Source organism: Microchirus variegatus (genome assembly GCF_963457635.1).
Source record: "Microchirus variegatus genome assembly, chromosome: 14".
Classification (NCBI taxonomy): Eukaryota; Metazoa; Chordata; class Actinopteri; order Pleuronectiformes; family Soleidae; genus Microchirus; species Microchirus variegatus.
This window is the reverse complement of record NC_139815.1, coordinates 8,021,524-8,046,995: the sequence shown is the minus strand read 5'-3', so window position 1 is coordinate 8,046,995 and position 25,472 is coordinate 8,021,524. Positions and strand designations below refer to the sequence as shown.

Sequence of the window (25,472 nt, the reverse complement as noted above, 5' to 3'; positions counted from 1 at the left end):
CTGTAGGCTTCATGCTCTTCACCCTTATGTCAGAAAAGTCAGATTGCTCCATTCTCTTGGGTGTCTTTTTAGTTACAAATCTATACATCTTCTTGAAAAATCCCCAGGCATCACTGACGCTGTAACTGCCAGTTGTAGGTATAATCAATTAGATGGCTGAAAAGCTTGACACTTCACAATGCACTCTTGAAGTCCAACAAAATGACTTTTCCATCTGAAATCTTGTTGTCACGGTTTACAATATTGACTAAGGAGTCAGATTGGCAGATGCATACAATTTCTCCTCTTTACCCCATTGTCTAAGAGTTTGAAATGTGTTTGTGTGCTGTGTGCTCTTAGCACTATACAATGAGAGAGATGACTCTGCAGATGAAAATCAAAGCCATTACAGCTTTGGCATATTGTTTTTCAGGGCTTCACAGGTAGCAGCCATTGGTGGGGGGAAAAGATGGCAGAAAAGGAGAGGATATGGGGAGAGCATGTGATGATGCTGATGGTAGAGGAAGGAGTGAGCTCCTGGAGGCACCTGTGAAAATCAGTGCCCCTCCGGGACACCAGCTGAGCTCAATTACCAGGAGAATACAGTTGCAAGGGGAAGCCGAGAGGATACAGCATCGATCTGTCACACGCTGACAGTGGGGAAGAGAGCACGGGCAGAGAGGAGGTGGTGGGGGTTGGGTGACAGTCTAGAAACAGAGTGAGAAAAAGAGATGAAATTGGAAAATGGAGCAATCCAGAGTAAACAGTGAAGTGAAAAAAAACAAATCCTGCTCATTAAATGTGGATTGTACAAGAGATGTGTATATAAAAGTCAATGACAGCAAAGTTTATATAATTTTTATACTTAAAAAATACAGATTTATCATCAAATCTCCACAGTCATTGCGATGAAAATAATAATACAGAATTTAAATTAACCAAAACTGTCCTTCAGCACAGTAATAACACACTTCAAAGCAGAAGGCCTGTGGTATTCCCCTTTGCACATCCCATTTACATTATTTATTAATGCCTAACACTGTGATTTATAAAATGTACAGTCTATTTTCCGATTCACCCTCATCCCACCAATTGAATCTTACCATCTCATTATTTCCTCCTGCTTCATGAGCTTGCAGCTCTCCAGTGCTCCTCCAGTAATTATGTAGCACCAATGGAATGGAAATGAAAATCTGATGAACTTGGAACTTTGCAGCTGAGCTGACAATGCGGATGTAGATCCACATGCACTGATGAGGCTGTGGATGTAATAATGCAGGTGTGTTGAATTCCTGAACTCGTTCAACATATTGGCCTGACAAAAGAGTTACCTTTTTCAACAAAAGAAAGTTGGGGGTGATACAACATTGTCTCATTGACTTATTGTACAAACGTTAGTGAGGTAGCATGGTTCCAGGGCTATGCGGTTGGTGTAGTGGTTAGCACTTTTGCCTTTGCAGCAAGAAGACCTGATATTGGGACCCGGTCGGACCACAGCCCTTTCTGCATGGAGTTTGCATGTTCTCCCTGTGTGTGCATGGGTTTTCTCTAGGTTCTCTGGCTTCCTCCCACAGTCCAAAAACATGCAATATGGGGATTCGGTAAATTGGACACTCTAAATTTGACCATAGGTGTGAGGGTCGGTGGTTGTTTGTCTACTGTATGTGTGTGGCCCTGTGATGGACTGGTGAACTGTCCAGGGTATACCCCGCCTGTCGCCATATGTCAGCTGAGACTAGCACAATGCCCCCCACAACCCTCATGTGGAGGATGAAGCGGTAGATAATGGATGGATGGATGGATATTACCAATATGCCAGATCTTAGAAAATCTAATTCATTGCTGAGGCCAGAGGATATCACGAACAATAATCCTGTAAGCACAGGAAATGTTTGACAATTTATAAGAAATACTAAAATGAACATCAATAATGTGAAACCCTTCTAATCATGTCTTTGCTCCACCAGAATCAGCATAGATGAAAAAATATGATACAGTAAAAAACAGTTTTGGAAGATACTCAATGCTGTTCAAAACAGATACATGCTCACTGAAAAATTATTTCGCCTTTTTTTTTTTTGCATCAGTGAGATTGTCCTCACATAAGCCAACAATCACGGGCTATGGAACAAGGCAAGCAACGCATGCAATTAGCAGGGGCTCCAAGCTGAGAAGGGACCTGGAAGATTACATGGTTGATTACATTATTCCGCAGCAGTGGCAATTTTTTAATTGTGAACATCCGGGTTTATTTTCAGCTCTTCCCAATGTTCCATGGACACTTATATGTGTCATAGTGGAACTCTATATGAATACACTATATCAAATGGTGATGCTAGACCAAAGTGGTGAAGCAGACAGAACATTGATGTTCACCTTGTATGACAATGGTTTACCAATAAGTCATAAAAAATGCCTAGCAGATCATTTGTAAACTACTACATCCAATACAGCAACACATATATTCTGTGTACTTCATGCAGATGTTATAAAAAAAATATTAAGGTCTATGTTTAGCCTGTGATGCATTAGTATGAATGAGGATGCATGTGTTTGTTTTTGACCCCAAGCCGAAAGATGCATCTGCTTGCCAAGGATGATCTACAGCTGCCTGATTCACTGCAGCTGCAGTGTCCTCTGTGAGCTGTGTCTTGATTGAATTTACCTGAGCTCAATTCATCTTTAAAATAAAATAAAAAATCATTGATGTTATTTCTGAAATGATTCCTGCTTTAAACAATCAAGGACATAAGGATGTCTAAGAGCTAAACAGATTCAGCTCATCAGTCTTGACTATGACATTATGACACCAGGAGAAAATGATTTTTGCTATTTAAAAATGAATGGAGGGTTTTGCAGCCACAGGTGTTGGCTCAGCCTCATCCCCAGATGCAATTATTAGAGTAAACCTCAGTAATCATTTGTGGAAAATCTGTTTTTATAGCTTTCTGATGGCACCCACTGTCTCAGCAGGCAGAAGCAATGTTGACAGTCACAATTGATCGGTGTCTGATCTCCTGTAGCTTGTTGTTTGGCTCTAATGAGGTTTTGTAGGAAACTTTTTTTTCAAGGATTTGTCAAAAGATCGGTACTAAAACACAATAAACAGAAATTGAAGTTGCATGCAAACTGCTCTGCTTGGTGATTTGGTTTGCAGTTTACTACCATCTGTTGTTGGGTCAAAGTTGGGTTGGGTCCATAAAATCTATATGTCATTTCTACTGCTGTTGCAGTCCACACAGTATAGATTTTACACTATCATCAGTGAATTGGAGCCAATAAAAACACTTTTTTAAAAGTGATATTGTAATGCAACAAATACACATTGAGTTTTAAAAATTGCTGTGGGCGATTTGTCCAAACAATGAGTAGATATGTACAGTATGTTTAGGCTTGCAGTGACAATCGTATATCATGCCTGGATCCTGAGAGGTGTGTCAAATATTGCTCCAGTTTTGTTTGTCAAGTTAACTTGTCATGGCAAACCAAAATGATCCACAGACCACAGTGCCCCCAATGAACTGTCCTTATGTGCTGTCACAGTTTAATTAATTTGTCTTCTGTATGATGATGCTGTATGATAATGATTGAGGCAATCCAAAGGTGCTCAACACAAAGGTGTGGAGTTGTATGAGTGATGGACAACTTTGGATATAGATAATTTATTTTGGTACTGGCTCCTTGTTCGTGTGCTTCTTGTTTTATATGTTTTACTTCTTAGGCCTTGACAATGATCATAATTGGAAATGAGAACAGGTAGGTCTGATTCAAAGACATATTTTCTCCTTTCAGTATGACAAGTTTGACATGCTTTTCACTCCCCCATCTGCCTGGAGAACATCCACCATGCTCGTTATTTTCCTTTTACTGCTGAATAAACTCAGGGTTTCCTTTAAGGACAATAATGTTGTTTTTGTTATTATTTTAAAGTGTATGTACATTTCATAACCAAAAATCAACAGAAATAGTCAAAGAGTTTTAAAAAATGTTTGGTACTCACAGCAGCACCTGGGCACCAATTAAGACATCAAATGGAACTAAAAGACTAATCCCCTGATACATATTAAAATTGCATTGAAGTTGTAAAACTGTTTTGTGCTTGGATAGGATAACTATCAGGGATGGAACAACATAAATACAAAACCACATGGGAGACATCTACACGATCTGTTATCTTGATATACATATTACAAAGAAGTGTAACATCTGACATAATTAAAAAAAATCCCCTTTACTTAAATCCTTGGATGAAACATGTATAGTTTCTCAGGATAGTGCTAAAGAAAAGCAACAACAAAAAAAGAAAAATCCATTGAGTGTTTGTTCTGCTGACAGAAACATCTTGTTGATGAGAGAGAATGGCAAGAGTGGTTCAAGCAAAAAGAAAGGCTACAAAAACTCAGACAACCACTTTTGACGATGACTGTGGTGAGCATCTCAAAAATATTCAACATGTCAACTCTAGAGACAGGCTATAACAGCAGTAGACCATGTCAAGATCCAAGCCTGTCAGCCAACCACAGGAACCACCGTTTGGGGATGCACAGAGCTAAGGCAACAGCATCTTAGTATGAGCTTTTGTATCTAAACTGCATTTATGGTGGAATAGAATTAAGTTACTTTGAATATTGAAAAAACTCTCTTATAGTCTGTGGTATGCATTATGTGGATCACAATGCTGTGAGACCTACAGTAAATCTTACACGTATACGGATATTTTACAGCGGATAAAGGAACACCAGTACGGGATCGTACGCCCGCACCACGGAGAAAGAGAACGAGGATGACATTTGACAGGCTGAGGATACCGTAGCGCTCAGGGAAGGGAGGGGGTGAGCAGAGGAGCAGTTTGTTGTTGTAAATTTCAGCCTCTCCTCTAGATGTCACTATAAACTACTTACTTCACCTTTAAACTGTCCCTGTTTGGACTATGAGACTGCCTTTGTACCACTTTCTGCCTCCTCTGAGGAGGTCAGGATGGTCAGGTCATCTATGTAGGCCCACTTGGAAAAAAAATTACAAAGTGTTGAGTCCGTTGTCTTCAAGTCAAAAAGATATTTATTTGAGGATCCACAAAGAATACCAAATGAGCAGTATCAAGTACATACTGAAATTGTGATCGTTGCACGAGACCTTTTATTCTCTGGGTCGGGGTAAACTACTCCCCTGAACCCTCCTTTTACCATGCCCACCATAACCTTTCCACCATTAGCTTTAGCTTATGCATTTTAATTGTGTCTGATTGGTTGTTCTTTCCTCCTATTTTTTTACTTTAATAACTCCACCTTAATGCCTTGATTGGTGAATAGATTATGGACCTTCTCTTTCTCAGGTATCTTGGGGTTTTTCCAAGTGCAAGAAGTCATTATACGTACGTGCAAAAATCCATGTAAAACCTATGTACTAATCGCTTTGAGGTTATCATGCTCTTAATGCGTTCTTGCTGCACAAGGCCTTTGCACATTTGCAGTCATTTGAGGCCTTTAATTGTCTCATTTTATCTGAGGCTAGTACTGTCTTTTATTGGAGGCCTTGGTTATGAATTGTACCCTTCTGTCCATACCTGATACACACTTGATACACACACATTATGGAAACATTAAATCTTTTGGTTAAAATGAGGCATTTCAGTTTTACAGTTCACAAAGTCTCTTATCTCATGAAGTGTTTTTTTTTTTTTATGCACATCCCAGCTCATTTCACAGAGCTTGAACAATAGAGGTGTCTGTTCCTTTGGCCTTGGGTTGAAAATCTGCAGAGACTGTTCCACTACAACCTTTCCTCAACACCTGGATGATCACTTCCATTGCCATGGTCAAGGCTAATAGAGAGATGGTGCACCCTGCCATTATGGAAGTAGTTTCTCACCAGGGGCCTCATTTATAAAACTGTGTGTAGGACCGACATCAAATTGGCGTACGCACGAAACACAGAAAGTGCTTACGCACAAAAATATCCTGATTTATAAAACAGTGCGCATGCACGTCCTACGCCGATTTCCCTTTATAAATCACAATCCACTCTAAATGTGGTGCACCTGTGTGTGGGTCATACCACGCCCATATTTGCCTATAAATATTCAGAGAAACGCCCCAATAAAATCATGCCAAAATCGACGAGAAAGGCCAAGAAATGCAATTTCACCCAGTATGAGGTGGAAGTACTTGTCGAGGAGGTGGAGAAGAGGAATGCTTTATTGTTTGGTGGACACAGTGTTGGGGTCACCAATGCCAAAAAGGCTCTAGAGTGGCAGCGTGTGGCGGATAACGTCAATGCTGTTGCCTCAGAATGTCGGAGTGTGGCAGAGGTGAAAAAAAAGTGGTCAGACATTAAAGTAGGCACATAAAAGAAGTCGAAGGCTGACCAAATGAGATAATAGGGGACAAATCCAAAAGCCTTGGCTACATTCAGGAATAAGACATGCAGGTATCTTCCTTCCCATTTTGCAGATGGATCTGGTACCATATGACACTTGTGTGTTCTAGGCATCCAGAGAAGCCTGGTATCCCACCCTTTAGCATTTTTAGGCCTAACTGTCATTATTTATGCAGGGAATTCAAAAGGTGGGAAGATGAGATCATGTTAGCAGTGTGTATGTTATGTTAGCAGCATTTTTAAATGGCTTAAATGGGCAATGGGTATTCATTTATATTCAAAAGTTACCCACTTCATCTTTTAAATCCACTACAGGTTTGCCACTTTGGGGTGTATGGTGATAAATCAAAGCAATAATCCATTGATTTTCCTTGTATATTAACTACCCAGAGGGTGAACTGTAATAACATACTTGTCCTCTAGCACAACTGAAATGCCGCAGCATCTACTAAACTAGATTGATTGGTCCAAATGTCACAGTTTAAAGGCAACATAATGTGATGACTGTTCCACTTGCTCTATTTTGAGTGAAAATCTTTATGTTGAGGTTTCTTGTCTCTGTCCCTCATCACACCAACTGCTCAATAAGTATATACGTTAATGCAAATAAAAACACAAAGGTTTTGAAATAAATGCAGTAGTATTGAACATTGGCGCAGACTGTAGGGTGTACCCCATTGTCAGCTGAGAGTGGCCCAACAACAAAGTCTATTCTGTCTCCAAATAATTTGCTTGTGTCACTACAGCCCATTCACCCCCACTATATTAACAAGACATGCAAAGAAAGACAACATTAAATGCATTAAATGTATTAGTTTAACAGTATTTATGCTCAAAAACTAGTTGCTGGATGTAAAAATGGACATGAACTTCGGTAGTGACTGAGTGACAGAGACTGAATATGTCTCCTTCTGCTGCAGCTTTGTGACACCCACACACACACATAGGCTGTCTGCACAAGTCAGGACGATGAGGATTAGGAGAAAACTTTTCGTGGGTGTTTCATGGCATTTTCAGCCAAGGAGACAGGCAGTGACATCAGTCTCTGCCCGTTCCTCAGGTGAGCCTTCAAAGCTAGAAAGGATGATTGTAGGTCCGTATTCCAACAGTTTGCTGCTGTCTCACCGTCTGGCTTTACTAGAATAGCTAATGCTTCTGCCTTCCCGCCGTCAGTCGTGACTGAAAATGCATAACCGTGTGTGGTGACCAAATGTGTCCAGGTCACACAAAAACACAGAGAAACAGAGAGTCATGGAGCTGAAAGGCTAAATCAGTAACTAATTAGACAATAATAAGCATGTACAGACATTCAGCTATATTTAAAAAGGAAAAATAACATTATTGAACTATTGATCATTTTAGTTATTAAGGAATCTGAAGGACAACTTTGTCAGTGACCTCAGGTCTGGTTCACACCAGATATGTTGCATGTGTGCCACTGCTGCATTCCGTCATTGCTAATATTAACAGATTAGAGCGTTCACACTGCATGCATGAAACGTGCCTATTTTTGAGTTTCGGCATCTCGCCTTGTTGTCACGGGTGAAGGGTGCTGTTCCCAGAAAAAATAGACGGAGAAGAGATCTGCTGATAGTGATCTTGATGTTCTACCAGCAATAATACTGCTGGTAGTGTTATGTCAGTGTGTTAAGTCAGTGTCATGTCATATAATGTGACATAACACTGACACCTTTCACAGTAAGTTCAGTGTCTTCCATATTTGGATTTAAAGATGCCGTAACATCTTACTTCTAGTTGTCGCTTGGCCATAATGCAACATCAGACCATGGATTACAGGTACAAACTAGGCTTATTGGCTTATTATAGGCAATTGGCTTACTCAGGCATATTTATTAACTCTGGTAAATGATTCATTTGCAGTGTAAAATAATCCAATCAATATAATGCAATCGTTTTTTTCTGTTCTGCAATTGAATTAAAGCTCACGATCACATGGAAGAAAAGCACAACTTGATAACCTGCTCACAAACACATGCAAAGTGTCCTTGTTAACTGTGTCAAATGTCAAATGACAAATCATTAGCACATTTTCCTTTAGTGCTGAGAGTTACTTAAGAGTAGCTAATTGTGTTTATTTTAGTGTATTGCTGCATATAGGAAATAGATACAGTAGGTTTAAAGGAACACCGAGGTGTAGTTTCCTGCGATAAAATGACTGTCTCCAGGGTTACAGTGAAGTCAACATCTAGTTAGATGCCTTTAACCGTCTTTATCTGCAACCTGCTTCTCTCGTTGGAGAAAACGTTCAGCAGAAAATCGTTTTATTCTACCACACATCCCATTAACAAAGGCTTACTTTTGGCTTAAGGCTTTTTCATAGTCCACTCATGGTGAGTGTGAATTAGTAGAAAGAGACACATAAAGCAAGACAGAAAATAACACATTAGTAGCAGGAAGCAGACATGGTGGCATATCCACTTAATGTTGTAGTACATTTTTAAATCCTCCTGGTGAAAGATTTATTTGTTGCGAATCAGTTGAAGTAATTTTCCAATTTTCTGGTGTTTGCCTTCACATCTTCTCACTGCGTGTGACTCGGGGGAAAATAATGACAGCAACTTCATTCTTAACTCTCCAATAGTGAGACTGATCTCAATACAGAGATAGAGTGTTTGGTTTTGTTTTGTTGTTTTTTGCCCCACAAATTTTATTCAGGGTTAAGACCTGGGGTTAGCCTCTGGTGCGTAGGCTGTTGAAGAGGGTACTGGTGGCCTGGTAAAAGTCTGATATGTTTGAACAAATGCGTTGGAAGCGAATGATTTGTGATTTTATAATGCCTTTGAATGTGTGTTTTGGGTGATAACTTTATTTGTGTAAAAGTGCATGTGTGTCTGTAGACTTGACATAAACTTTGGATTCTATTGTTTTGTGTGTAGTGTTGGAAGGCCGAAAGAATATTGTGACCCTAACCCTGTGAGGAGAACTTTTATCCTTTTGTTCAACATGACCAGGTCTTTTAATAAAGTAAGAATTAAGTATTCCCAGAGTATCGTAACGGTTGGTCATAGAGCTGCACGACAGCACTCCAACAAGCCCGGAGCACTTCCGTTATTTAGCGTTTATAACATGCTGGTGTTTTCGGTTTTGCATGGTCTTGTTTTTTGCAGTGTGTTTCCGTTGAAGCATGTGTTTTGTGCTTTTGTTTGTGAATATGCAGCCTGTTTTTCTCTCTGCATGTGTTGGGTCGTTACAGTGTGTTTGCCCGTCTGCCACCGTAATTATGGGCTAGGGAATGCATTATCTGTCTATAAGATATAAATACAAGTTAGTGTATGTCATATAATATCATATGTTTTCCCTGTCCACTTTGAGTGGAATTAAAACTCGGGAATTAGCTGTCATTTGATTGTTCCGCCCAATGAGGAAAATCTGTGTAGTTGGAGGCTTATAAATAAAGTTGCTGAAAAGTGTGAGCTATATGTGATAAAACTTGAAAGTGTGAAAGTTACACAACTGGTCTGGGAGCTGCCAAATTAAACTTGCTTGGTCATCCAGTCTTAAAGTCAACAAAGGTGGTTGCAACACCAAACAAATAGAATAATTTTCAGCCCAGGGAATCTTTGTTTCAGGAGATATTTTAGCATCCAAACATACAAGTGTATTTAAAATAAAAATACTTCATGATATATACGTCTATATGATGGCATCAGAGTAGGTCATGTGTAATACCTGGGGCTAGACAGGCTGATTCAGGTATCTTCAAATTGAAAATAATATTGTTTCATTTACTCAAACATTCAGGTTTCCACATCATCTGGTATCAGTGGGTACCAGAAACCTGTTTATCTCTGAAGTTGTCCGTGAGGACCACAAATGTGTGTCTCCAGTGGACTGAGACACTTAAAAAAACAGACTGAAAAAGGGTAAAACAAACTGGCTGATTTATGGAAGTATCACAAAACTGTGATGGAATATGATCCACAATGTTATCCCTCTTCTGGTGGAGAAAAGGAAAGGTAGCCTGACATGTCAGATGGCCTGTTACATAGAACCATCTGGGAAGGTTTCATTGGACAATGTGAAAGGGCATTTCAGTAAATACTTGCCGCGTAATTGGATGAACCATCTGTCTCTTACTGGAATATTTTTCCCACAAAAATGTGTTTTTGGAGAAATACAATCAACTGTCTGTATCTATAATTTAAATGTCACATTTACTGTTGCCACATTCAAGACACACTCTGAACTGCCTCACAGGAACTTGCTTCATTCAAAGCAGTATTTGGCCAAAAGCAAAAGCTTGGAGCCTGGAATAATGGATTCTTAATTGAGAAAAGTCCAGCTGCATCATTAGGCCAAAGGAAATCACATCCATGCCTCAGTTTGTGCACATGATTGAGCCACATTACAGACTGCTTTCTCCACGTTCTGTTTCTTCACAATTTCAATATTTCCACTTTTACGTATTCTTGTTACACTTGCAGGCAACAGCAAAATTATCTCGGGCTTGATCCCTGTGGTGTTTTTTAAGATTCATTTTTAGTCTCCATCTGTGAATATGTTTGCAAAAAGACTTGATTGTATTTTTATGAAATCTGGCAAACAGAGATGTATATTTTTGAAATGATAAACAGCTGAGTAAAAAACGAATTAAACTATATTATTATGAGATTTAGCCAATATACAGTATGATTATGACAGTTAAAGACTTGAATTAATATCCTGAAGTTTCAACTGGAAAGACCATTATGTCTCAAATGTAAGAGATGAGGCTATAGAGATGTCTCTCTATAGCCTCATACACACCTATGGCTGTTGTCTTGCTTTAGCTCAGCAGGGATCAAACTTTATAAATGATTCAAATGTTCCCATAAACCAGGCCTGTTACCCTCAGACAGAAGAAAAAGTCGAACAAACACAGAGAGCTCCAAAATAATTGCATTCACAATTCAGTAGGTTTTTTTTCGTGGAAACTCAACCACTGTGATAAAACTGGAAAGTAACAATGTGCAATAAACTTTATGAGCTTAATATATTTTGCCCCAACCTACTGACGGTCATTCTCATTATTGTGGGTAAATAATTGCTTAACCAGGTTGAAGAGTATTATCAGTGAACTACACTGTATGACTGGATGATCATGCTTTGGAACAAAGTGCAGGAGGAAGGACAAGGAGGAAGAAAAACAAAACTATAACCAAGAATTGCAGCTCTACTGGTTTGTTTTATTAATATATTGATGGCATATTGTGTGTATTTTCCTCTTTAAACCTGAAACTATTAATTGATGCCTTTCACTCCTCAAGAAAACGTGTATTCATGTTGTAAATCATTCATGATGTGGTCTTGTTTTTCCATAGATTTCCATTCATACAGAGCAATTTTTGAAACCAGTATACTTGCCCCTTGGTGGTCGACTGCTATTCCCATTCTACTTCCTGGGGTTCACTTTTCAAACTGGAAGGCTATATCCAGAAGAAAAACTTCAACAATAATGTGACACAGTAACTGATGTAGTTGAAGCAATACATATCTATACAGTTGAATTGCTTTATTGTTCCAGACTTTGCACTTTGCATGTGTTGCACTCTGGTTTTTGAAGCATGGTGTTGTGATTGGTGAGAAAATATGAGTATGGATGATTAATTATTTAAAATAATTAATGATGCTATCAATTTTCTAAAAACGGGGCACCACTCCTCTCAAGGCGAGGAGAATGACTAATCTAAAATACTACTACTACTACCGTCACTTCATGCGGTTCAATCCGTCCTTCGGTTGATGCCGGTATCGGGAAAGCGAGCGGGCGCCTCGTTGTGCGGCTCTGTGGCTGTGTGCTACGTAGTCCAACGACTCACGACAGGGACAGCTGGTCGACGGTAGTTAGGACCGTGTGCAAATCACAGTGTCCTCTCTTCTGCAGGTATAACGGGGAATAACTCGCAGGGAGTTATTCACGGGGTCCTTGATCAAAAAGAAAAGAAAACAAAAAGGGGAAAAAACAAAAATGGCGTAGGAATAGACAAGGGAATAATCTTCAAAGCTTGGCCCGCAAGGATGTAGATCTTCGGGGTGTTGGTTCTCTCCTGAAAACACAGACGTCTGCTCACGCTGACTGTAAGGTTGGAAGAGAAAGGGGAGGAGCCTGTTTGCGCCTTTAAGGCTTCTCCTGGGGGTACGACCCCCAAGAATTTCCACCAATGGGTGAACGGTTGTCTGTTGTTGACATCATATGCCGCAATGGCTTGTGGGGAATGAGTCCATCACAGACTGGACCCCTGGTGGGATGAATTATTTTCTCTGTCCTCAACATGTGGTTCTTGGTTTTTATGACCCCACACTTTTCACCAGGCCTGAGTTCAGGCATTATGACTTCCCAGTAGGCCGCAGCAGATTACAATGGCTAGGCCCAACAATGGCCTACAGCAAACTGAGGGTTAATCACGTAATAAAATCCTGGTAGGCATGTACTTATAGGACATTTTCTTATAGTGTAAACAAGTATGTGAGGGTGTACAGTTAAAAGAAAGAGCAGAGAGAAAAAGCTGGTGTGTCTCTTTCATCATGAGCAATGATGACTCTTGACCTCTCCTAACAGAAGAAAAGTCCAAGGACAGACTGCACCGACCTTGAGATGGTGTATTTATTTATTTATTTGTTCATTAATTATTTCTTTATAAAGTGATTGATGAAACTGGCCATTAACTGAGAACTTATTATTCATAACCCATTAACTCAACTGAAACCAAACCATTAAAATAATTAATAGTCTCATCCTCTCAGGTTTGAACCAAAGAGATTTAAACATCTGTCCTTTGTAATGTCAGGATGTTTCTAGGACACTTGATACAAAGGGGATTATAACTCTCTTATATAATGAATAATTGGATTTTTCCACTTGTCTCAGTGGGAAAACGAATATTTTGACAGTGCCATGCAAAGATTCAGACACTCTGAGTAGAAGGACTCTAGAACATAATTACAGACTCAGAGCTTTTACATTCAGCCCACCTAAAGCAGCATGAGCATTTGTCTGAACTGATGCCCTTATAATGCACTCAGAAGCAATACTCCAAAGGGATTTGCTTGGCCTGTATCTGTTGTTATTTTTCATTTTACTTTGATGTTACATTTGTCTTCTTGTTCTTTTTATTGTCCGTCTTTGTATATACTTTCCTACTTTTGTGTTTGTATGCTCTGCCCTGTTTCATCTGTGTCCATTCATACCTGCCTGCTTTTAGTTGTACAGTTTTACTTTTTGTCAGCACAGCTGTTTAGTGTCATGCTGTGTCTCTGCTCTGTAACTCCCTGCTTCTTTGAGTTGGCCTGTTTTTAACCTTGGACTTCCTGTCTGTCTGCTCCGCTACAAGAGAATATGCAAGCTTTAATATGTTTTTACTATTGATCTGACCTGTTGTACATGCATTCACCAATAGGCTTAAGTTTTGATCCAGAAATATGAGCGTGAGCATGTATAATGGGTTAACACTGAAGTGAGAGACATAATGGACTTATTGCTGCCTGACTGTTCATCATCATTGATGGAGACCTCTAGGATTTGAGTTGTTTCTCATTAAAACACTTTCGGTTTCCAATTACTCTGTTGTTATGTGCCAGTTAACCAAAACAGCTTATTTGACACTGCAACTGCTTTTTTTTTTTTATTTCTACATCTTCCTGCAAATAACACGAGCTTTCTGTGCTGTACTTTAAAACATTCAGTTATGTATTCAACGTCTTAATAGAAATTATAGATTAGTTTTGAGCATGTCTTTACAATTGTATTTTAGCTATGTTTGTTCATGTGTGTAATGTTAAAACTATAGTGCATAGCATTTCAAGATAAACAAATGCATTGCACAGTTGAAGAAGGCCAAATGGGCAGTGCACATTAGAGAAGACATCAACATTTACATGAAACCAATACACACGGACCATTGTCTGCTGTTTGACTCCAATGACCCAACTATTTGCTACATACAATGCTGTCCTGAGCTCTTTTCCCAGAAGGATCAACACTGATCCTCTGTAACAACATAGTTGATCTCTGCAGGTGTTCATGTTTGATTGAACTTGTGCAGTGCCTGTACAAAGTATTTATTCCTATAGTGGGAGCTGAAGAAGATTTTTCTGTTATGGTAATGCATGATAAGGAACGTAAATACAAACACTTTGCAACCTTAGTAAGCACACAACCCAAATCAAATACGCCTTGAAAAGAGATTCCAGTGTGGCTGACAGTCACAAAGCAGCTAGATACGCTAATGCTAATTGTAGCCTCGCCAGCTTACCTTTTGAAACAGGTTCGCCAAGTTAGCCGCAAAATAGTAGTATGCTAATACTAAATAAATATGTGCTTGCGTATTGGTGAATGGACACTGTCTGAGTATAACCGTTGAGCCGTGTGAAAATATCTCACCCATCGTGAGGATAGCCTCTTCACTCCCACCTCCATGCTCCAGACAGCACTGCGACTGCTGAGCCTCTTTAAAATGAGTTATTTAATGTGTTGCTGGTGGGTTTCATAGGCGTTGGGAAGAGGTGAGTCTCATCACTCTTGTTCTGATCACGTTTTTCCCCTAGGCCTGGTTGTAACAATTCCTTGACTCAGTTGAAACTAACAACCCAAAACTGGGTCCAGGGGTGAATGATCTGTATTGTGTCAAATTCTAACTCTCTAGCCAGGTATCCAGCCTACAGAGGTGTAATACCTGGAGTTTTCCACCTGTTAGTCAGAACTGAAGAAGCCTCTCCATCTTCAGCTTAACTGAAGCAAGTCCAGTTGCCTACAGCCTCAGAAACTACTGAAGATAATCATTGTTGATGAACATTCTTACACTGATATTACAAACCCTCACACAAATTGTCATTTGTTTCACTTTTCTGACAAAAACTGAATGAATGAGAGAGTCAGAACTGACAACAAAACCATAATGGATGAGTGTGGATTACCATGTACAGGCAGAGGAATACATCAGTGCAAAGTGTTTCCTGATAATTGATTATCACAGTAGCATGTCCCTATAAATCCAAAGAGACTGTGTTTTCTCTGCCTGACTTTTAATACTTAGGCCTCACAATAAAACAAAATGACAACCTCATATCATTCTTATGGTTCATAGTAGTGACAGGTTTAAATCTGGAATGGCTGACAATGACTGATGTTCATGTCACAATATGTCCATAAGCGAAACAAGAGTGAATCTTTACAGGTTAATCCTTTAGCTCTAAATTGACAAAATGTAATGAACAGAGGGAATTTTCTGTACCCTTACAGGATTTAAATAAAATATTACAAGTATAATAGATACTTGACACTGCCTGATATGATATGATGATATGATTATGAATCTCTTCTATCATCCATTGATACAGAGTAATTCAGTATAACAGAATCCATTATAAACAATGTCATGATGTGGCTATGATATTTGACACTGTGTTCATGGTTTGCACATTTTCTCTGCAGCTCATTTATTGCTTAAGTTACATTATAAATCAGAGGCAATAATGAAACTCTCAGTAATGAAAGTAATGTCGAACACACTTTAATTAAGTTGTGTGCTTTGGATTTCTAACTAATATTCTTCAAATTATTGTAATTTCATCATATGGAATATTTCATAAATTAAATTTGATGCTTTGGTGATTCTTGCATTAATAGACTATCTAATCAATAGCTGTAATGCATTGAAATATTTTACCCAGTTGCCTGCATTAAGAAGTAAATCAAATTATTTTTGTAATGTGGAGCCGACACACAAAGCCCAACATTACCATCTAGTGGAAAAAGTGTTACATGGCTGATATGCAGTGTAATAATAATAATAATAACATACTTTATTTTATTAATAAAATAAAGTATATTTATTTATTAATAAATATATATATATATATATATATATATATATATATACTACAACAGCTTGTTATATATATATATACATATATATGTATATATATGTATATATATAACAAGCTGTTGTAGTTGTAGAGTATATAAATCAATATGAATATAGCGCTTCCCAACAAAGTGAAAAGGAAGTGTTCTTAACACATTGCAATGATTTATAGCTGCATTATTGTATTTATTCTTGCAACATTCCTATTTTCACATTTTCTCTTTATGTTTTTTTTTTAAAGGTAGTTGAGGAAGAGTGTCAATAAAACCCTTAACCCAAACACAGACCTCATTACACTTAACAAGTGTGACTGACCAAAAGTGGAAACATTGCAATTTCATTTGCATCCAATAAAGGAAAAAAAATTTAATTGTGTTCTCTGTAAATGCTCCGGTGTTCTCATGGGTTCATGACTACTTCATTTGTTTAATAAAATACACATGCATTATCATATCTTCACATTGAAACTGTCTTGTTTTCTTTTTCCCACTGCAACGTCTAGACATGAATACAATAAACCCTGATACCTTCCATTAAATCCTCTTAAGACAGACTGAGTAAAACCTTTTCTAAACCTGCACATGATGAAGCAGCTCATTTCAGAGGCACAAGTGTAACACTAAGCTCTATAAAATACAGAATAGTTGTTGATATATCTGTATTGGTCTCCTTGTCTTCATAACTGACATACGTGGTGAGCAAATTTAATGCAATAATTCAAACTAAAATGATACTACAAACTACAGTGTTTCTCAAATGCTATCCAGTACACATGGGGTATCATGAAGGTGCTGACACATAATAAGGCTAACCATAATAAAACTAACCTACTGATTTTTCAATCATGTGATTAAAATGTAAAAGAAAGAACAGCTTCTTATTGCACTTTACTTTTATTTGAACGTAAAGATGACATGTAAATACTTCCCATGCTGAACAAATTGCATGTTAAAAAAGAGTTACGGCTCACTGAAAGACACCAGGTTTCTCAATCCAGCCTGTAAGGAGCAGTGGTGAAAACATCTACTGCATCTGCAATATTATTGCAGATGCAGTAGATGTAGATGTAGATGGATTTTTTGACAGATTTCTCTGATATTATCAGAGAAATCGAATCAAACAATAATATTATATGTAATATGAATCAATAAAATTGATTGAATAAAGTTGCTATTCACCAAATAATAAGTAAGATGGAGATGGATCAGGAATGGCAGGTAAATAGCTTCACATGTGCAGCTCAGGCAATGCTCTTCCCAGAATGCCAAAAATAATGCATGATACTGTTATCTCTTTAACGGTAAAGTGCTGTAAAATAGGAATGCATTAGAGTTCTTTTGACAGACAAAAGCTGGCAGTGAAAAAAAGATGTGTATTTCCTCTTGAAAAGTTGAAAAGACTAGTCCTGTTTAGACATCAAATTGCAGAGATTGTTCAGATAACCTACACTGACAAGATTATATTCTGGACCTACAATATTACTTTTCCTTTGGGAAGTCCCAGCTGACACTGGGTTAAAGGTCATGTACATCCTGGAGGTAATCAGAGATGAAAATTCACATTTCCATCACTCCTGAATACAGCAGCAAGTTAGTCATGCTAGTAGACAGAGAAGCTGAAATCCAGAGGAAGGCAGAAATTGAATATTACAGAAACCAACTGCCGCTGAACACCCACCTACCAACCAATACAATAAAAGTTGTTGGACACTGTAGGATCCTCTCAATCTACATTGTTGAAAGGATTTGTGCTGATCAGCTGAGCTATAGTAATCTAATTAAAAGAGAGTGATACACCTACTCTAAATTAGCATTACCAAGAGCGTCTTAGTCTTTTAGCTTTTTCTGTACAGAGAAAGAACAATGAATTTGATTAAGGGCATAGCAGATTTGGACATCAGCCATTTGGCAGATACATTAATAATGTGTCTTTGAAAGTCATTTTACTTTAAAGTCAGATCAATCAAAATTCTATTAAACTGATGGTGCAGACCCTGCTGACGGAATTAAATGCATTTAATTGCACAGAACGAGCCAGGACATTGTTTTGTTTGATCTGTTTAGTAAAATAATCACATTAACTCGAACAAGTGCCTCAGGCACACTGCAGAGCTGTGCAAATGTTAGCATGCTGCTGTATACACACAAACACAAAGTGAGGCTCGTGGCTGATGAGAAGCATGGATAAATGATGCAATGCTTATTTAACATAGGAAATCGGCTCAAGCTGCGTGATATGCATCCTCCTCCCACGTTGGTGGTCTATTTAAGACATGTATGAGGGTTTAGTGGCGGATATTTAATATTTTATCAATGTGTATATATTTGTAGAGGTGCATAATCACTTTTAAAAAAAAATAAAAAAAACGTAGCCTTGGTAGTTGTACTTGAGTCAAGGGCCTTGCTTTCTATAGCAGCCCACACTGATAAACAAATCAGAGTATGCCTTTTGAAGAGAAAGCTTACTGAATACATAAATGAAAACCACAATTTCCTGGGAAACAATCTGCAGCCTCATTACTCATGTCACTAATTTTTACACACTGGCAGCATAAGCTCCAAAGATTTCCCATAACAAACTTTGCTGTCACTATCACTGCATCAGTGTTGCTGTCAATTCAGCCCCACCACCAGTGTCCAACTGCAAGCTCTGAGCGTGTTCATCGGTGCAAATCGTCTTTATGTAATCATATCTGGTAGAGACATGAGGTTGAAGCCAAAATACAATACTCTTCAAACATGAGTTGTCTGACTGAAATCTATATATTGATATAAACTAAGACTATTAAAATCATCCACGTTATAAGAACTTATAATCTGGTTACTATGGATCCATATTTTAGGGTGAGGTTAGGGTTAGAGTTGAACGTAGAAAACCCTAAAATAGACCCATATTACCCATTGTTTTTGCTGATGTCGTGCTTTTGTGGATCATAATCATAAGTTGCGATTTAAAGGCTATATTTTACACAACTGAAATGCATGTGCCAGGTGGAATAACACAGATAGCTTTCACTCCTAGACCCTCATTAAGCTGTAAATCTATAAACTCAAAGGGAGGAAACCCCACCAATGTAATACGATACTAATCCTGAAGCCAAACTAATCACCTGACTGAAGCAAACTAGAGCCCTGGGATTCCATGGTGTTATAAAAAAAACTCCTACGGTGAGTCAAATCCAGGTAAAGAACCATAGGCTGCACTGCTTTAAGTACAACCAGCCATGGGGCAGACACAACAGACAGAGAACAGGGAGGAAATTGATGTCAAATCACTTCAGGATATGTATAAAAAGTTTGTTATGGAGTGCCCGAGTGGATTACTTTTTCTGCACGAATTCAAGCGTTTCTTTGGTGTGGAGCCAACAGGAGAGGCATCTAAATATGCAGAAAACATGTTTCGAGCTTTTGATAGAAATGGGGTGAGATTACAACATTTGATGTACAACACCTTTATCAAAATGTGAAAAAAATAAAAAAATAATAATTTCATCTGTTTTTCAGGACAACACAATCGATTTCCTTGAGTTTGTGGCAGCACTCAATCTTGTTTTCCGAGGAGACCTGGAACATAAACTTCGCTGGTCATTCAAGGTGTACGACAAAGACAGCAATGGCTTTGTGGACAGGGATGAGCTACACTCAATAATTGATGTAAGTCTACACTTAAATCAAATACATTCCTTGAGTGTTTATGAATCTGTGACTTTCTGCTGAGGGTTTTGTGTTGTTAGTGCCCATTGTAATCAATCTATATTAGTATTAAAATCTAAACAAGACAAGCAGAGAAATCAAACAATATGTGGATTAAGACAAATTAAATATTTGCAGACAGAGCCAGCCCAATGCATATGTAAGCAAAGTGACTGGTTTGGGTCCATGTGACCACAAACTTGACATGTCTAACAAGAGCAATAAAACAATAAAATGATGTCAGTGGTAACCATACAAACATAATGGAAAAGGCATAAAACCAAATGCTTCTCATCAATTCCTGCTGCCCACAGTGTGTGAATAAGCTAAAAGTAGTCAGTTGGTGGTGGTGGCATGATGAGAAGTCAAATTCTGCTTAGGGCATAAAGGCTCAGGCTGGTTCTGCTCTCAGGATTTACAAGATAAATTGATATATTTCTTAAATTGCACAACTGTCTTGTAAAACACATTGTATTTACTGTTCTTTCATATCATGCATTATAACTAACTGTAGAAAATTAAGCCATTCTTTTCAATTTGACCGTTAATTGTATTTGCCTTGTCATTTGTTTTCATTTAGAGCATCTATAAGATAAAGAAAGGAACAAACACAGACATTAGCAATTCACAGCTGTCAGTGGATGAGGCTGTCGATCGACTATTACAAGCTGTCGACAGTGATGGAGATGGTGAGCATTTAGTCACATTTACAATTCAATGAAAACATTATGGACAGCTCAAATACTTTGTTGTTGTTGTTGTTGTTGTTGTTGTTGTCCTCACATAGGTCATATTAACATGGAAGAGTTCATTAGAGGTGCACAGGAGGATCCCTGGGTGCTCAACATGTTGAAGTTGGACATGAACCCTGCTGGATGGGTGCTAGAGCAGAGGAGGAGGAGCGCAAACTTCTGAAATGTTATAAAGCACATGCAGACAAAGATAAACACTCCAGGCCTTAAATTATATCTACAGGATATATTAAAATCAACGATAAGAAAATCACGCTTTGTCAGCCTACAGAGAAACAGAATCTTTGTTTACTACCACTACTACCTCTACATATACAGCACATTTCTCTTTTTTCAATGTTAAAACAGTTATTATTGTTAAGGATCATTTAAAAAAAATCCCACTTAATATAAATAAGTGCACACATATTTTTCTATTTGTCACATTTCTGTACTGTGTTTTTGTTTGTTTTTAAGCAGATGATAAGATTAATAAAAACAAATTGTGAATACTGAGTTTTTTTTACCACTATCTGTAACAGATAATTTGTAAATATTTGTCTGAAAAAAAACTGAAATGAGTGTTTTTCCAGCCAAACACACTCGTTATGCAAAGTGGGACTATTTCATTTTTACCTAGTAAACATTATACTTACTTTTGACATGTCATAAAAGGAAAAGCAAAGATTAAAAAAATACATTGAATATCTGAATTTGAACACATTTAAAGGCAGTTTTGTACGCACACAGAAGCAAGCAAACAAACAAATTGAGATAAATCACTTACTTAACAATGTGATTACTGTGCTTGCTTACTGACTGAGCAGCTGCAAAGGAGGAAATATGGTTCAGGATTGTTTTACATGTACAAATAAATAACAGTAAATCAGATTTTGTCATTCAGTACAAAGTAACTCATGCGATCATAGGCAGAGCTGTGCATGCAATGTTCAGCATTGCCCTGCATTCCCAAAGGATACTACTGACCCTGGGTCACTAAACGTTCAAGATGGGATCAGGATTAATGTTTTAAACTCAGCTCAAACCTTGACCTACAAATAACCCTCTTGGTTGAAGTCAAGTATTACATGAATCAGTTATCACACTCAACTCAGTTGTAGACCCCTAAGCAACTGAAGAAACCTTCAGAGGCAATCAACTGTTGCACGTAGTCTTCAGGATATTACTCTGCAAATGCATGTGCTATGTGTTATATCCATATCCATTCATAAAAATATTCAATTGTGTCACTGTAGTGTACTCCCACACTCAAACTACTCTTCAAGCCCACAAAGCTATTGCTATAGATAAACACTACGCCCGGGCTAGGGCTGGGGGCTTAGTGAGACTGGGGAAAATCTGAGAAAGAAAAAGGGTCCTCATGTGCATCACAGTGATTACATAAACCATCCGGATGACACCCAAGTCCTGTACAGTTGAGGGACCAATGACGGACACCACCACCACGGGACCAGCCACTATATCTGCCCCACAGCTCCTGCCCTGCAAAAAGACCTAGATTGTCAGTGAAGTCATGTAGAGAACGCCAAACAACAGCCACAGCCACGCCAAGCAGCGATCACGGCATGACACTGATTCAGGAAGGAGGGGACGGCGCGCATCAGAGAGTGGCCAGATCATTTGAAAACCAGCCAATCCCTAGGTATGATGGGCCTATATCTGACAGCTTCTGACATACAATCTCATGATCAACAGCGTCAAATACCGTGGCCAAAATCGATGAAAAGTGCAGCACAGTAATTCTTGGCATCCAAGGCTTCCACAATATCATTTAGGACTTTATGGTATTTTTGAAATATTGTTATATGTCTACACAAAACTGTAGCCCAAATTTAATTAAGCATTCATGTATGGGATTCAATAATGATGTTTTCAGGAGAAGTATGTGTTTCTCTGTGTGTCTTTTTTTGTCTTTTGTCCACTGAAACAAACCTGAAATATGCACCCATCTTTTTTTGTTTTACATGGAACACAACTAACATTACACTAATAATCCCAATGAGATTTCAAATGTTTACTAAGAAGGTTGTGCAATTATTTATCACTTTATAACCCTAACCCTTAACACGGTCATCTCTCGATAGATTAATCACAGCACGTTTTTGTTCATTTCTAAAGGTTCAACATTGCCCACATTATTGAATGTAATCTAATTGCTGTACTAGCTAGAGGTGGAAAAAGTACTAAAATATAATACTTTGATATATTACTCAAGTAGAAGTAAAAGTGGTCATCTGAAAATGTACTCAAGTAGAAGTAAAAAGTAGTTCATTTGAAATGTACTTTAAGTAAAAGTTACTGAGTTACTTTGCGTGGTGTGTGAGCGTAGTAGAAATATGACAAGGGTTCTGGTGTATATTTTCCCCCTGTAGGTCTTCATTGTGCTGAATTTTTATTTTTACTCAGTAACGGATAGGATTTAAAAAGTAACTAAGTACAATACTTGAGTCAATACGTACTCAAGTAAAACACAATATCCTGATTTTAAATTGTACTTAAAAAATGCAAAATACACAAAAAAAGTATTCAATACAGTAACTTGAGTAAATGTATTTCATTACTTTCAACCTCTGGTACCAGCAGAAATATGACTAATCTTTGCACATATTTTGAGTGATAATTCGTTTCTGGTGACCTTTGTGACAATACTGATCTGAATAGATTCCCATTTTTTCAGTTTATCTCTCTTTACTTCTCATCATTGTCGATGAAAAGGTCAGATTTGTTTGAGAGAAATAAGGAGTGAGAAAGTGAACTGGATGAGCTCCAGGGTATGGACATGCAAGCAAGCAAGCAAGAAAGAAAGGAAGGATGAATTTACACGCCATAGTCACCCTCTGCTGGTTACTCTCTGACATGACACTTTATTATTATTATTATTATTATTATTATTATTATTATAATATTATTTTTACAATGTTAGAACAATGTATTTCTCTCTGATACTCTGACACTATTAAAACATTTTCTATCAATATTAGAAGTTTTAATTGCTAATGTTACCTTAAAACGTTTTCCCTTTACGATTGACATGAAATGGTGGAATGTACTTATATTTTAGCCAAAGCCACATGTTCTTTTCATATAGTCAAGTGAGAAAAGAATGTGTGTCCTTAGTCCTGTTACAAACTGGAGTCTCACCATTGGATGTCAGTCCAGTTAAATTCAGCAATCATGAATTAAAACACACTTTAAACTTTAAGTTGTCAATGGCTTCCTGGCTTGAAAAAGTCAAAAACAGACCCCAAATCAGTGGGCTGTACTTTAAATCCTTTCCCACTATTAATGTAAAGTACTATCTTAGTTGTAGTTGTTGACTGTAAGAGATGCTGTTGATGTGAAGGCGCAATAAACCATATTTTAATGTCAGTGATGAAGTCATTTTCTGTATGCTTGCACATTTTCAGCCAAGTTGCATTTTTTTCCCACAGCCCGTGAAGGCAGCACAGTATCGAAGAGCATCGCCAGCCGGACTTCAGGTGTTTGTTGCCGGGGCGGCTGCTGCTACACAGCGGAGCTAATGGAGAAGTGAGAGCGGACCGGCATGGCGGACAGAGAGAAAAGGAAAGCCAGCCCACCGTCCGGCCGCGACATCCAGGTTAAGTCCCCGGCAAGCTTCAGGTAAGAGCTGCGGCGGAGGGAAACCCGGGGGAAGGAGGGGGGCGGGTGAGAACGGTGAAGCCGGCCTCACTGTCTGTTGCGTGGACTGAGATGAAGCGATGTATACGGAGCCGCTGACCGCTCAGAGCCGCTGTTACTGCCGCTGCTGCCGATGCTGATGCTGCGGATGGTTGGCTCCGCTCTCTGCTTTGCGCATGAAGAAGTAGCGAGGTGTTGTGTTTGTGGCGTTTTTTGGGCGTGTCCGCTTCAGAGGAGCGACGCGAATCTGATTTGAAAACATGTCGCACACTTTCATTCATCCGCTCTCGATAGTAAATATTATAGTTAGGGGATGCTTTATCCTCCACGTTTAAACTTCAGCATATTGCCCACCTGCTTCATTATGAGTGAACAAAGCTGTTTTTGTCATAAATGCTCATGTGTACATTGTGTTTGTGGGGTCCGCAATTATCTTCATATCACTGTAATAGGATGTTAGAAGGTCAGAGCTGTGTTCCTACTATTTCAATATAGAAATATTAAACGCAATCTACAGCAACAGATTTAGAAATGAAAACAACATCAATACAAATACCTTAGCTGCAGGTCTTTGTAGACTAAATTATGGTTTTGCATGTATAATATAGTGGTTATGCTGATGTGTAGCCAGTTTATGGTAATTAGAGCTGCAACTAACGATTATTTTCGTAATTGATTAATCTGTCGATTATTTTCTCGATTAATCGATGAATCGGTTGGTCCATAAAATGTCATAAAATGTTAAAAAAATAAAATAAAAATAAAAACATTGATCAGTGTTTGTCAAACCTGGAAATGATGATGTTCTTGAATGTTGAAACCAAATGAATCAGCTTTAATGATTTATTTGTTATGTGGAGCAAAGAAACGGATAAAATATTCACATTAAGTTGAAACAATCAGAAATCTTGTTTTAATCATGAAAAAAGCTTCAAACTGATTATCGATTATCAAAATAGTTGCCGATTAATAATCGATTCATTGTTTTAGCTCTAATGGTCATTTTAATAGTAATAGTTCAATAGAATTAATGTATTCAGTAAAAACAAAAAATCTGAAAGATTTTCAGACTTTAAGTCTTTATTTTAGTCTTGTTGGGAACTTGAGATGGAACATTTATTTCAGACTAAGTAATGAGTTATCATATAGCATATCCAAACATTCACATTAAA

At 38.1% G+C, this 25,472-nt stretch overlaps 2 protein-coding genes across 2 annotated transcripts in view; both read left to right on the top strand.

Annotated features, from left to right (window-relative positions):
* Positions 1 to 19,440: 19,440 nt before the first annotated feature.
* Positions 19,441 to 20,824, top strand: LOC310937069 (guanylyl cyclase-activating protein 2-like; the record flags this gene model as incomplete). The annotated part of the gene is made up of 4 exons (XM_083901261.1): positions 19,441 to 19,638; positions 19,721 to 19,870; positions 20,490 to 20,598; positions 20,697 to 20,824. 4 exons carry the CDS (start codon positions 19,441 to 19,443, stop codon positions 20,822 to 20,824), a joined length of 585 nt encoding a protein of 194 aa, XP_083757387.1.
* A 3,381-nt stretch (positions 20,825 to 24,205) lies between these two features.
* mapk8ip1b (mitogen-activated protein kinase 8 interacting protein 1b) overlaps positions 24,206 to 25,472 on the top strand; it is a gene marked incomplete at both ends in the record, with an annotated part of 34,206 nt that continues 32,939 nt past the window's right edge. Inside the window, one exon of the mRNA XM_083900771.1 lies at positions 24,206 to 24,282. Coding sequence (XP_083756897.1) covers positions 24,206 to 24,282 — 77 coding nt within the window. The remainder of the gene's footprint in view (positions 24,283 to 25,472) is intronic.